This window comes from Gopherus evgoodei, chromosome 9, assembly GCF_007399415.2.
Source record: "Gopherus evgoodei ecotype Sinaloan lineage chromosome 9, rGopEvg1_v1.p, whole genome shotgun sequence".
Taxonomy (NCBI): domain Eukaryota; kingdom Metazoa; phylum Chordata; order Testudines; family Testudinidae; genus Gopherus; species Gopherus evgoodei.
The window spans coordinates 104,719,435-104,734,615 of record NC_044330.1 but is presented as its reverse complement, the minus strand read 5'-3'; the positions used below and the strand labels follow the sequence as shown (position 1 = coordinate 104,734,615).

The 15,181-nt window shown below is 43.7% G+C and overlaps 1 protein-coding gene across 2 annotated transcripts in view; it reads right to left on the bottom strand.

Moving 5' to 3' along the window:
* Nucleotides 1-15,181, bottom strand: part of GPC4 (glypican 4) — a 109,720-nt gene that overhangs the window by 37,475 nt on the left and 57,064 nt on the right. For both annotated transcript variants that reach the window (XM_030576101.1, XM_030576102.1), the window contains exon 2: nt 15,019-15,177. In XM_030576101.1, the coding sequence (XP_030431961.1) occupies nt 15,019-15,177 (159 nt within the window). The remainder of the gene's footprint in view (nt 1-15,018; nt 15,178-15,181) is intronic.

The following is a 15,181-nucleotide window of genomic DNA, read 5'->3' as shown; positions in this document are numbered from 1 at the left end:
AAGGTCATGAGCTGCCATTGTTGCAAACCTACTAAAATATGAATGAACAGCAGTCCTGGTCACTATACACATATTCACTATGGCTTTTAAAACACTCACCTATAGATTTATTTCAGGCTCAATTCTTCTAGCTGCACAATTTACCTAACAAATCAATTTAGTTGTTGCCTCCTGATGCAAATACTGCTTTAAAAATTAAATAAGATAAGATAAGATAAGATAAGATAGTGAAGCGAAAGGGTATTTGGTTTGAAGGAACTGTAGCATCACGGCCAAGCAGGCACTGATATAATGCTACCCGAACCATTGTCTGACATACCGCAGCTGTGCTGGAGGCGGCCAGCGGGGATTTGTTTGTGATGGGCAAAAGGCTGTCTTCTTTAAAAAATAAATAAATAAAATCCTTTTGCTTTTAAATAAACCATTAGAAAAGTAAGACATCAATCCTGGATAACTAGAGAAATGGTGACATCTCAAAAGTCAATAGACTAAAAGTTTAGAAAGAGAATGGATTTACAGATTGTTTAGAACTCTGGCTTCTGTTTATTTTTGTTAGTCACAGAAATTTAAATAGATGCTAATTTCAGTGACTAACGTTTGGGGAAAGTTCTCCGAGACATCCTGAAGCAGCAGGAAAGACAAGACTTAACATTTCTGAAGTAAAAAATAAATTGTGTTTTTAAACCAGCCTTTCAAATCTGCCTTTATACACCATAAGGAAAATGTATCCATGTATTTGAAAATGTCTTTCTTCAACGAATAAGGTCCACAGATCCATGACAATGGGTATGGCAGCCCACTTGCAACTTGGGGGCAGAACCAGACCTGGCAGAAGAAAATGCCCCATCTCCTGAAGTTCCCTCCAAATGAGAACTTTCACTGCCAGGGTATTTCAAATCTACTTTCCTGAATTACAGATTGTGTTAAATATACTTGGGGCAGTGGGAACGGAGAAAACAGGATCTCCCACTGTGAGCATGCTAAATTCTACCTAAGCAATCAACTCAACTCCTTTGATGTCGTCAATTTCCACATCTATTTTTGGATGACCCATTTGTCTCCAAGATGGGCAGTATCTGTGGATCTCATTACTGAAAGAAAGGAAGTTTTTAGGTAAGCATGGATACATATTCTTAGATCCGTTACTATGGGATGGGATTTTCATTGTGATGTGCCTCCAGGGTGAGAAACAGGATTATCCTTAAAATTGGGACGTCCAAAACAAGGTAGATTATATATAAATATTAGTGCCCAGAGGAAGATGGAAGACAGACATAGAGAAGACTTCTGCCAAGCCAAAGAAAGCAGCATTGGCTAAAACTGGATGACCAGTATGCAGAATCTAGAACTAAAGACCATTGAGCAGATGCTCAATGCAGGAGAAAAGCTTGCTCTGCCTTACTCTCATCAGTTCAAAGGAAGAATATTCCAGTACAATAAATTCTATTTGTTGATCTGTCTTTTGGGGTCCATGGAAGCAACAATGACTTCACCCAATCTAGTGAGGTGCACACTGGGCCGCTCTGGTTTCGGCCTCTGTTGCCGTCTCCAATCAGTCAGGAACCCTTCAGCTTGATGCAACACTAGTGTTCTTTATTTACAGCTGTTTTCCCGCCACCACTTTCCACCTATATACAGGTTTCGCAGCCAACTTTCCCAAGTGCAGGCCTGGCCAGCAACAGCCCAGAAGGCTCCCACCTCCCTCTGTGCCTGGCCTCTCCCTTACCCCCTTCCTCTGGCTAGCTCCCAGCCTTTATAGCCCTGGCTAATGAGGCTCGCAGGTGCTGCCCATGACCAGGAGGACACAGGGCTAACGAATCAGCCCCAATCCATTCCCCTTGATTGGGGCCGGAGTGGCAGAGGCTAATTAAGTGCTGGGGGCTTCAGCCCCGTGATGTGCCAGAGCTCCTGGGAGATAGAAAATATTTACCAGAGCTCCACTCCAGTGAGCTCCAGCTGGATTTAAGCCCTGTGGCCTTCCTCCCCTGAGGAGGACTAAGCAAACCTAGGGTACATCTACATCTACAGCACCACGTAGAGTACAGACCTATTTACCACTGTAAATGCCCCTCTCTGTGTGTTATGTGGGCCACATGCACAAAATATATATACTACCTGTATGACTCTGAGGATGTCGTATGGGCCACAGCTGTGCGGTGACTGGGCCGCAAGCAGACCAGGGGTTGAGAACCACTGGTACAGACACTGCATGCCCAGCTAGCAGGGGTATAAAGAGCAGTGGAGCATGGCTTAGGCGAGTGCCCTATGCAGCTGAACCTCCAGGGTGTATACTCTACACATCCAAGCAGTCCTTCCCGTTTTTAGCCATGAAGCGTCCTACTGCTGGAGCCTTTCATCACAGCACATAGCTACACACTGCAGGGACAAGCGTGAACACAGCCTGCCTTTCACTGCGGCACGTAGCTACCCGTGTAGCGCCTGTCCGATATGCATAGCCCTAGGGCAGTGGTCCCCAACCTTTTCTGGGTGGCGGGTGCCGGACAACGAGCCACTGAGGACCATGGCTGGCGGACGAGCATCCGCCGAAATGCCACCGAGAAGCGGCAACAACAAGAGGTGTCACCGAAGTAGCGTCATCAAGAGGCGTCACCACTAAAATGCCGCCGAAAATCAGCAGCATTTCAGCGACGGCGCCTCTTGGTGATGCCTCTTGATGACACTGCTTTTCGGCAGCATTTTGGGGGATGCGTGGCCGCCGGCCAGTACACAGGCGCACACAGATGCCCCGCTGGCACCGTGTTGGGGACCACTGCCCTAGGGGAATCAGCACATCTACAGCCTGGTCTGTTCTCCATAGATCTGCCATGCTACACCCAGGGCTGGCCAAGGGAGCCAGAAAAAAAACTGGTAGGAAACTTCAGAAGGAAGGGTATTCCCCACCTCTAATGACCGACAGCTCTGGATCTGCACCGAAGCTGTTAGCAGGCCAAATTACTCATCATAATAGATTTGTGGATCTTAATATAAAAAAGAAACCCCCCATCTTATGGAAAATCCTTTGCAGGTCATTGTTAATTAGAATACTCCAAATTCTGATCATCCACTGCTTTGGAGTAGTTATGACGTATAAAAGCAATATTTTATTTAAGCAGTGTGTTCTGGGTCCACCTGCTACACTGGAATATTTTTTTTTAAGTTAGGCTTGATTTAACCACTTACAAGGAAAAGATGATTCAGTGGGATCTACTATCTGTCTAAAGCCATGTGGGAAAAAGTTGTGCTCTCAATGATCTTTCGGGCTGACAAATTACCCCACACCACTCCTCTATGTGACCAAGGCAGAATCCAGACTAAACCTGCATCTGAAGACACTTCACATTGCAACACTTCTGGCATGGGAAGTCACATACTGCTCTGTGGTTCTGTGAAAGAGCTGCTGACAGGTAAAATATACATGTTAAGGACCAATCTTCTGCTATGAATACTTAGTGGTTGTCACTTTCAGCTACTGCTAACTTTTAAACATCCTTTCCTTTCCGAAGGCCTGTTAAAGCCTATTTCTGAATCCAAGCACCAAAAACACAAGCAGCTCAGTTTTACACATTTCCTCATGAGAGTAATCCCCTTGACACCAAGGGGACTAACTCAATAGATTTGCAGAATTGACCCAAAGGAGAGAGAAATAGTGCTCAGAAGGGCTCACTCAAATGGACTGGTATATGATACAACAGTAGAAGAAAAACAGAAGAATTAACATCCTTCCAGTGAGAGTTTAAATGGGACAGATCCAGTTCCCCAGAAGAGGATTTTCTTCTTCTTAAAAAGCCCCATTTATAGCCTAGGAACTTAAGAGTGCAATACAGAATCAAACGTTTTGCCTCCAACGTTCTAATCATCAGGAATAAATCTGTTACGGAAACCACCCTCTATTTCAGTTGCAGGAGCCTACCTCTGCATGGCAGAGAGTAGTTCTTGCGTTTGAACCACACTTTCCAGGCAAGGATTTCAAATCACTTTAAAATCCATTAATGAATTAGATTTCACCACACCTGAGGAAGGTCTTACCTCCATTTTATGTAGGGGAAATTGAGGCACCAAAAGTGAAGTGTCTTGCCCAAGGTCACAGAGGGACTGATAAGCATCTGTGGGGAGGGTGTGGGCAAGTTCATTCATTGGTTGTGTGCTTTGTTCAACTTGTGTTACTCCAAAGAAGGACAAAAAGCCAACACACTGCACTTTTATATTTGCAAAGACCTTTGAACATGCTGAGTTTTATATACACCAGATACTATGGACTGTGTGTTTTAGGGCCATGTTTTCAACTGGCCTTCTCTGCATGTTCAAGAAATACAAGCAAGACATGTAATTAACCAATGCACATTAAAAAAATAGGGCTTGAGCATGCAAAGTGGATACACTCCATTTTTATGGGCACAATTAATGAATGCTTTAGACAATTGGGCACCGAGTGTATTTTTAACATGCTATACCAAGTACCATGAATTAAGGATGTAATGTCATCTCTAAACCCTTAATTTTCTGGCTTTTATGGATGATTATATTTTCTACTGTGTATAGAATAGCATTGCCACATTTTTTTAATATATATAGACAACCTATGCTCTTATTTTGAGTGCGTGCATGTGTGTGTGTCTCTCTCTCTCTCTCTTTAAGATGAAGCATGGATTTTCAAATGCACTCTCTTAGCCTAACTGCTCCCATGAAAGTCACCCTTACGTTCTATTTTACTGCTAAAAGTTTTTATTATTTTATTTTTTAACCACACGATGTCTTTGTGCTGTTCTCAAAAGGTGCATTTGCGGGATCAGGCTCCACCCTGCAGCTGGTTCTACAATATGAAATAACGATGTGGAGTTTGAGCCGGACAGATAAAAGGAATTTGGAGAAAAGACACAAACCCTCCACAGCTCTGGTTTCATCTCTCACGCAAACAATCCACAGCTATGCAACATTCTCACCTTCCTCCAAAAAAAAAAAAAAAAAAAAAAAAAAAAAAAAAAAAAAAAAAAAAAAAGCCTCATTACTTCTAATATGCATTCACTTCCTTTATTGCATCTACCACATTTGTAATTTCCACCAGGGACAAAACAAACTGTAGTTTAATGACCTTTTGCCAAAAGTGTTGAGAATGTGATGAATACACAGTGTTAACACATGTACTGAATATGAAGTCAGGAAGGGAGGGCAAGGCAGAGAGCTGTTTCTCTGTCCCGTTTTCAAACATGTGTTAGCACTTACCAACAGGGGAAGAGCTCTTCCACAGAGTTCGAAGAAATTTAGGCTTAAATCATACAGTATCACAGCAACAACCCTCGTGATGTGAAAACCTCAAAGACCAGGGAGGCGGAGTTTAGAAAAGCACCCAGAAGTTCACTTCATTATCAAAAGGTCACAGGGCAATGAAAATTGTGCCAGAAACCTCGTAAGGAAAGGCCCTCATGAGATTTCTGGCACTTCCTGTTTCTGGTGGGTCCAGCGTTTGGGTACATCTGCCTCCAGCTGAAACCCAAGCGAGCACAGAAGAGCCGTTCACTTTTACAAGGGTCAAGCAAGACCCAGCTCGTTGAAGGTTTGGTGGAAAAGGAGGAGAAAGCACAGAGCTGAGTTACATGGGGCTGCTGTCTACGGCAACATTCTGATCTGAGGAGCAATTGTGACGCAGCAGTTGCTGGGATGAAAACATGATGGGATTAAACATTAGGCCTTAAAGTTATGAGACAAGTACCAGTGAAAGTGCTGCGGTGGGGGGAAGGAGGTTAACTCCACTCTAGATCTGTCTCCTTTTGTACAAACAACAATCTAAACCTGCCTCTCCAGTCAGCTTCAGGGCAACGCAGCTGAAACAGAGCTCTTAACACCCACTTCCCACCAACCATCCTCTCTTAATCACTGTGGGCAACATCAACCCTGAGCTTCTCGCTCAGGCCAGTAACCCGGGCCGCCTCTTCAATTCTGACCTCTCTTCTCTAGCTCCTCCCATCCCCGCTGTAGCTAAATCTTTCAGATTCTTTCCACACAATCTCTCTGGATATGGCCTTTTCTACCTAGTCACACAGCTAACATTCAGCCAAGTTCTCCTCTTGCAACTCCATCACTTCAACACCCTTTTCTCCAGCCTTGACAAATGCCAGCCTTTCCCACTCTCAGCCATTCAGAATGCTGCTGCAAAGATCCTTCTTCTGGCCCGTTGTCTGACTCCTCTCTTTTCCTCTCTCCATTGGCTCTATCACATCAAATGTAAGCTCCATGTCTGCACTTCTGCCACCCTTCAAAGCCTATCCCTCACCCTACTGATCATCTCTCATTCAGTATCGAGACGAGGACTCCGGCCTTCAATTGACCAGTGAGGCCAGCTTCCATCATCCACTTGTTATAGTTTCAAACAAGCCCCTTTGTACTTTCTCCCTGGATACCCCATACTTGGCAGGAACTCCCCGTACTCATCCACAAAGCGAACTCATTATCCACCTTCAAATCTGTCCTCAAAACTGTCCTTTGCTAGGACTCCTACAGAAAATTAGACAATGGTTAGGCAGCTGGTATGCAGGCACCATGCTGCCAGTCATGCTGACCAATATGGCTTCCTTATACTCCCCCACCAACTGGCAGTCTAGCCATCTTCCTGCCTCTTGTGTTGTACTTAGATCGTTAGCAATTTGGGCACAGATCTTCATTTAGTTGTGTTTACACAGTACCTTACACAATAGAGTCCTGGTTCCTGCCTGGGGCTTCCAGGAGTTAATAAGGGATGGATTATTAAACCATTGAGTTCACAAGCTCTATGTGGGATTTGTTCAACCAACATGCAGGGATGCTGATTCCAGTATAGACAACATACTTGTGTGCATAAATATTACCAAATTCTAGCCTTGTTTCTTCTGAGAAAAGGAGGGGTGGGGGGCAGCAGAGAGAAAGGAAAGTTAATTTTAAACAGACAAACAATGACTCATTGACTGGCTTGTATCAATCAGTAACTAAAAAACCTCACATTTCCCAGTGTGTGTAAGATTGCCGCCCACATGTTTCAAACAACAAAAATAGGTAACAGCTATGTGATGTGAAGAGCAGGTAATTCTATTACTTGGAGGGAAATAAAGGCAGTGTGAGATTGTTCAAAGCCCTACACGGAAGTTAGCTGTGGCTAAATCCCCAGCATGATATGAAATTCACAACCATATTTTTCTCCCTGTGGATAGGACATTCATTTTGCCCTTGGAGATGATACTGTGCAGCGACTATCTCAGTCCCTAACACCACAGAGTCAGGATCCCTTTTACTCTCAGAAAGGATTCACTCACCGCAGGGAATGATTTGGCACCAAACAAATTCAGAAAAGACCACAATGTGCCTCTAAAGCACAAATGTTTTGGTTCTTTTTAAATAACCTCAGATGGGGAGAAGATAGTGAGAAATGTATTGAGAATAAATATAAGCTCGACTTAGAAACAGGGAAAACAAAAAAGGAAAACAATTTTCATTCATGAAACATGTAAATGTAGGAGAAAAGCATCTCTCTCAGGTATGTAGGAACCTTAGCTAAGAGACGCTTTTGAAAAATTCCACTTAGTCTAAGCAATTTTGGAGTCCTATGAACTCCTATGTGACTGTGAAAATCCCACCCTAAATACGTACAGGTCCAAACTGAAGTCCTAAAGACAATTCCACAGTAGGAGACGGCTGCCTAGGTTAATGAAAGTCTGAGGGATCTAGGCCTTTTTCTATCCTGGTTGCTAGGGCATGAGATGCCACCTTCTTTTTAAAAGAGAAGAAAGATGGAAACCTGCCTTCATCAGGACAAAACAGAAGGCAGGGCTACATGTGTTCAGGGTTTGAAGAGAAACAAGCCACATACTTCATTTTCTAATGCTCTATTATTAGAACACTCACATACCCTTTCTATTCCCTTAGACATGTAACCGAGTGGTAAAAGTAGCACTCTCCCCAAAGAAACAATTACCGCAAAGACCTACAGTAGCCTGTTCTTATACACTGAGGACTAATGATCCATTTTTTTTTTCTACTTCTGGGATTTAGTGTTCTCTAGCTCCTGAGACTTGCTATAGAGAAAGGAGTCCAGTTAGACTTATCCTTATTTTGGGGGGGCCTGAGAAGCAACTTTTCTTTCCCTATCTCCTCCTAACTAAGAACAGTTTCTCATACAATGATGCACAGGGACAGACACAGGATTTCTAGGAGCTGATTGTTTTGGAAACCTTCTTAACTGGCATTAGTTAAAAAGCCAGTTGAGAGAGACTGGAACTAAAGCTAGCATACTGCTGCTAGTTTAGCAGATCCTGCACCTCTTGCTTGTGCCATTAGACCCACTGACACTTATGGGGGTCACACGTACAAGTATGGATTTGCAGGATTCAGCCTTGGATCTCTGATACTGCAGCCAGAGCTGTCGATCAAAGTTCAATTGTCTGATACGACATTCATGTCCCAAAAGGAGAATTACTTTGGCAAGGGAAAGAGGCCTGATTGGTATGCACACTCTCTGGTTACTCCTAGGAAGGGGGGCTGGAACATAGCTGGAATAGTGGCAAAGGAATCTGCCTCATTTTACTTTAGTGGACGGAGAGTTAATAATTAGGGGCTGCAGTCCCCAAAAGGAATTTTTACTTCTTGGTTCAGATTCTGCTCACGGAAGAGGTCCTATAAACTCCAGCTGATGATTAATGGGTTGTAGTTCTCCAGCCTGAAAGCAAGAGCTTAACAGCTTGCTCCTGAAACTCTCCATTTTGCAGAGATTTTCTCTCAGAAAATTTGCAATTTGAGAATCTCTGACAACAGAGGCATATGCTCCCCCTTCCTTTGGGGTCCTGTTTCCAGTTTACCCAGGAGAACTACCATGGAACCCCAGCCCTCGTTTGGCTTGTGTTTCTTTGCCTTCCCGGAGTAGCCTGAGGGTCAGGAATAACCCTCAGCATTCTCTGGCCTAATACGGAATGCACAACCGACATGGCCCACTCCTTCTATCTCCCAGTGGATAATGAGCTATGCCCTGTACTATCACTTATTATAGGTACTAGATCCTTAAAATTACCAAAGGAGCTGAAATAACTGTGCACCACCATAGAAACTCCCATCTTCTGCAGAAATCCTCAACTGACTCCCCTCAGATACTGCAATTCTGCCCTTGGCAGTGGGGTTCTCTCCCTTATGGCCAGTTTGGCTACCAGAGAACGCAGTCTGCAATTTTTCCAGGGGGCTTCAAGACAGAAAAATATGCCTCCAAGTCACTAAATAGCTTGAATGACCTTTAGCAAGAAGAAAAGAAATAATCCTCAGTAAAATAAATCTATCTAGCCAAGAGACTTGAAAAATAAGGCTGTAATGACTGTTAGATTGCTGGATCCCCCTGGCTCCCAGCTGGCGCTCTTCCCGCCAAGTCTTCGAACTTGAAAGGGGCGTGAGGCACCTGAGAATTCTCAGCTGCGAGCCGACATCTCCGCTTGCACTTTAGAGCTAGCGTTACTGTGACCACTGGGAGGAGTCCATTTGCTTGGCTTCACCCCTCAAAAGCTTTCGTTTTACTCTTTTCATATTTGTTTTATCTTAAATGTTAATGGAAAGCTTGGAGTGGGGGCGGCCGGAAGGAGAGCTTCTCAACATTTAATAGTTTTCCAGATGCCAGCTTGTGCTGGGCAGTTCTACAGAAATTATTTTATCTCTTGGGCACTGGACTCACCCAATCTACTGCCAGTCCAGCCTGTGAATGGATCATTTCATGTTTGCCCTGATGTACGTATTATCTGAATACAGCATCTGAAGCTCCGTAGAGATTTGAGTCTTGATTTCCCATTATATATCATGGCGAAGGCTAAGTCAAGAGGCAATCATTTAACGGCACTAAAAACACTTGTAAGGGAAATCATTAGCTGCCTAATTGAACTCACTATCTTTAATACGATTTACTTGTATTGTTGCAGCACCCAGACACCCCAAACATGATCAGGGCCCCATTGTGCTCAGCTAGATCTCTGCCCTGAGCATCTTACAAATGACAAACAGACCAAGAAATCTTTCTATCAGGACAGTTCAGAACTGGACTAGGCTTCCAAGGGAGGTTGTAGAATCCTCATCACGGGAGGTTTTTAAGAACAGGTTGGACAAACATTTGTCAGGGACGGTCTAAGTCTCCTCCAAGAAACGTATGTAGTAAAACAAGCCTCATCTAAGGAGCAACAGAACAGCAGAGGAAGAATAATTTACGTGAGCCCACCTTCCCATATAAGTATTTCCCACCCCATCCTCATTCTCACAAAAGACTGGACCATTTTTGCTCCAGTCCTGTCTTCATCCCCCTCAAATATTTATCTTTGAGAAGAGACCAAAACATGGAAAATTTCAGCCTGAAAGATGGAAACTTATGAAAGCTGTAAGCAACTGAAAACAAGGTTAAATGCTTTATGCAACCTCAAATCACAGCAATTACTGTTGCTGGTGCTATGATTCATAACTTTAAGGCCAGAAGGGACCACTAATCATCTAGTCTGACTTCCAGCATAACAGAATCTCACCCAATAATTTCTGGATCAAGCTGGTAAAGCTTGTCTGAGGTACAGCATATATTTTAGCAAGGCATCCAGTCTTGACTGTACAGACTTCCAAAGATAAGGAATCCATTGCCCCACTAGATTAAGTTGTTCCGGTGGTTAATTATCCCCACTTTTCAAAATATGTACCTTATTTCTATGTTTTATTACATGCAGAAGTGTTGTTAAAGTGATTTATATTACAAAAGAAATGGTCTGTGGGGAACATAGATAGTCACGCTGTCATGTTATACGAGCATGTTTAAATAGGAGATAAAGATATTCGGTTACAAGATCTCCATGTTCTTCCTCCCCCCGCCCCCCCCGTGAACATTCAGAATTTACACAGCTTGATCCCAATTTATAATGTAGATTACAAGGAGCTGAAGTAAGTTCTGGTTGGTCATTTACAGATATTAGACATCAGAAGTTTGTTTTGTTTTCCTGACTAAGAAAGATACAGATAGAGTATGAAACCACCCCCTGACGTGTGTCACTCTGGAGCCAGATCAATGCAATTCCGATGATCAGACTGTCATTCCAACCACGTATAGTATCAGAGTGTCAGTTTAACAGAAAAATTCCAACAGCCACCATACATTTCATCCTCCATCTCAAGGACAACGCTGCTTCTTGCTACTTACATTTCATTATGGCAACTGTTACAAAGGTCAAAAACACGGCAGTACTTTACATTCGTTGGTCTCTTTTTTCAAATTTGAATGTCAAGGCTAACAGATTAGCAGCTTGACCCACAATGGTTTTTCCAAAGACCCAAAAGGGTTTGAGTCAAGGACACAGGCAGCCGTTCAAAACAAGAAAGCTTCTGCTCATTACTACGAGCCCTTCGGCATGGCTGACTGGAAATGCTTGTTCCACAGATGTGACCTGGGAGCTAGTTTTGTTATGGGAATCTAGATTCTTTGCAGTAACCCATTTGCCTCCTCAGTCAACACAACTGTTGTTATCCGGAATATTTTACATTAGGCACAGAAAAATGCAAGGTTTGTTTTCTGTCAACCTTATTTTCATTTGAATTAGTTGACCTCTACCAATTTCTATGAGGCAGCCTAAAGGAATTCCTGCATAATCAAAATAAGAGCAAGGACCAATGGCAAGAAAACCAAACTTTGGCAAGGGAGACCCTGCTTTTCAAATCTTACCCTACACCACAGACAGTACATATCTTTGGGCCAGGATTTGTTCATTTTGTGTTCTGGGCCGATTACGTCACATCTGAGAACATGGGAATGCCAACCAAGTCTGAATGACAAGAAACGTTCAGTTTTCCTTTTTAAATGGACTTTATTGATTTTACTTATTTAGGCCAACATCTGTTAAAAAGGGCACTAAAGTTAAGCATTACAAGGTCATAATTCAGGCAAGTAAGTGGTTGCAAGATGCTGGCTGCTCAGCAAATTTTGAAAAATCAATCTATTCAGTTAGGCCAGGGGCGGGCAAACTTTTTCATCTGAGGGCTGCACTGGGTTTCCAAAATTGTATGGAGGGCTGGTTAATGGAGGCTGTATCTCCCCAAACAGCCAGGTGTGGCCCAGCCCCGCCACCTATCCGACCCCTCCTGCTTCTCGCCCCTTGACGGCCCCCCCGGGACTCCTGCCCCATCCAATCCCCCCCTGTTCCCTGACTGCCCCCCCACCTCATCCAACCCCTCCTCTCATTCCTGACTGCCCCCCAGGAACCCTGCCCACATTCAACCCCCTGTTCCCCACCCTCTGACTGCCCCAAACCCTATCCACATCCCCTGACCACCGCCCTGAACTCCCCTACTCTCTATCCAACCCCCCCTGCTCCTGCCCCATTACCGCGCTGCCTGGAGCACTGGTGGTGCTACAGCCACGCCGCCCAGAGCACCAGGACAGGCGGCCGGAGCCAGCCAGGCCACCGCGCCGCCCAGAGCACCGGGTCAGGCCACAGATCTGCAGCTGCGCCGCCCCAGGAGCTCACAGCCCCACCGCCCAGAGCATTGCGCCAGCACTGGGGCGATCTGAGGGTGTGGGGGAGGGGAGACAGCAGGGGAGGGGCTGGGGCGAGCCTCCCGGGGCAGGAGCTCAGGGACCAGCCAGGAGAGTCCCGTGGGCTGGATGTGGCCTGCAGGCCGTAGTTTGCCCACCTCTGAGTTAGGCCCTTAAGTATGGGCTATGGGGCTCCTCTTTAGTCAGCCAGGTTTGAGAGACTTGGCCTTAGGAAACTGTGCTAAAACCTATCATTTACTGTACAGCAAATGTTTCTTCATCCATCACTGAAAGAGTTAAGGATGATCTGTGTCTCCTACAACAGTTCTTCCCTTGCTTTATCATCAGCTCAAGTTCACATAGTTAAGGATGATTCTTCTTCTTAGACTCCTAATTATCCTGAAGGTTAAAACTTCAGTGGGCATAAAATAAGGACTCTTGTTTAAGCACATTCTCTTGTACTAAAGTTCGTACTTTGAAGATTCCAACTATATTAATTTTTTCCAAAGAGCACTGCAGCACCTCACATCATAAAAACAGGCAGATACACCTAACTGTGCTCATGACAATAGGTGTGCCTGCACCAGATTATATGATAAATTGAATATGCACATATGTTTTCAGCTACAACACTGTTTTACAAAAAGTCTCATCAGTCATCTGAGGTGAAGCTGATGCTATTCCTCTGGTCCCCTTTTAGGGGCTTATCTATGGATTGGATTCTGTTTCATGTCTGGTCCTGCATTTAGTAAGTCTAAGTCTAGACACTTCGGTTGAGTGTTTATCACTCCCTCTGTGCGGCATCAGGTAGACAGAGAAGACAGTGGAAACCTCAAATGAGGTTATATGAGGGAAATGTTTAGCTGGAGCCCGTTTGTGCAATTTTACTTCAACTTTCTGACAATTTTAACACCCCTTAACTTTTTTTAATCATCCAAGTTCTGGTGTATTTTGAAAGCAAGGTGCTCCTGCCTCTTTAGTGTTTTAGAAGTACACACAGTAACTCCCTTATATCTTTAATAAGTAGAAATATGTAAGTTAAAAAAAATTGTACCCATTCCAAGTTCTGAGCAGACATACAAGATATTCATAGAAAAATCCATGTACACTGGAACAGTGATTGAATGAAAGTTCTGAAAAAAAGTTCTGAGGAACTTCAAAATAAGTGGAATCAGCATTTAGGGATACCCTGCTCTAACGAATAAACAAAACCAGTGGAATAAAATTTGATATTATAAAACAAAAACACTCAACAGACCTCTGTCTAACCCATCAGAAGATTATTGTTTTCATGATTTGGGCTCCAGCTCGTGTGTCCAAAGCAGACATTTGAGATAAGTGTCGGAGCCAGAGGATCCCCCAGCTGCATTATCCAAATATCCTGGGAGAGGCCCAAGGGGCTTCTCCTGGGCTCCAACCAGAGTGGGGCTCACCAATGTAGAGCTCTCACAAGAAAGCTGGCTCCTAATGAGCCTGACAAGTAGAAAGCTCTTATATTACAAAACCGGTTCAGTAGATTAACTGGCACGGCAGCTAGCAGCAAATTCCACACATTTCAGGCTATTTGGACCTCTTCTGTGGATTGTTTAAATCAACAGAAGACAACGGAACAGCGACGCACCCAGGAACTCTATTGGTGAGCCTCAGTGAAGTGGGGCTGGGACAGGTGTACATTGATTTCTTTGATGTACAAGAGTTTTCTGGCTCTGGATGGTATTTCCTCCATTTGACACACAATACCTGAAGTGATGTCTTTCTTTTGTGTCCTGTGACTTTTATCTGCCCCTACTTAGATCAGTCGGAAGAGACACTACACCGCATTTCATGCGGTCTATAATACAAATGACATCTTCCACACAGGAACACTTATTATCGAGCACTTCCATTTAGTGTCAGTTTGGCAGCAATTTCAGTTCTTCCCCAGCTTCCTTATCAACTCAAGTTCACATAGCTAAGATGGGTAATTATTCTTAGATCCTTAATTATCCTGAAGGTTAAATGATCAGTGGGCACAAAATAAGGACCCAATTCATTTCACCTGTGACCCACCTCATACCTGAATCCAGGTCTCCATATGTAGGAGTAGTGTATTTTACTCACTGCTCTGCTTAGCCCTGATGACTAAGTTCAATGAATACAAATCCTTTTAGCTCTTACCACACTGGGCGAGTGCCAGCATTCACGTAGATCAATGCTGAGATATATGCATATTGCGATGATACATTTTGCAGAGAGACAGAAACAAAACTGGCTGTGGTCTACATTTATAGCACATTGGATTTTATAAAAATGAATCAGACAAAGATATATTGCTATGGGAAACTAACAGCCATAATCAGCAAATACTTCTATTACACTGGACTGCAAAACAAGCAATGTTCTAACCTCACCACCACCAGTCATGAGTCATGATCTTCCCAAGTCAATAGTGAAAGACACAATGCAAGCAGACTGCATATAAAGGAACATGGATATTATTTTAAGTTTCATCAATATGACAGCAAATTCCAAATTCCAGTACTTACCATCAAACTTTTTGTAACGGGAACTAAACGTTGTCTGTAAGTGATTGCTAAATTCTACAACAGCATTTCTGAAGTCGTGTTTACTCTGCTGACTGTACTTCTCTTCCATTTCTTGAGAACAACACGTGTAACCTTGTGGACATACTTTCAAATGGTCACCTGA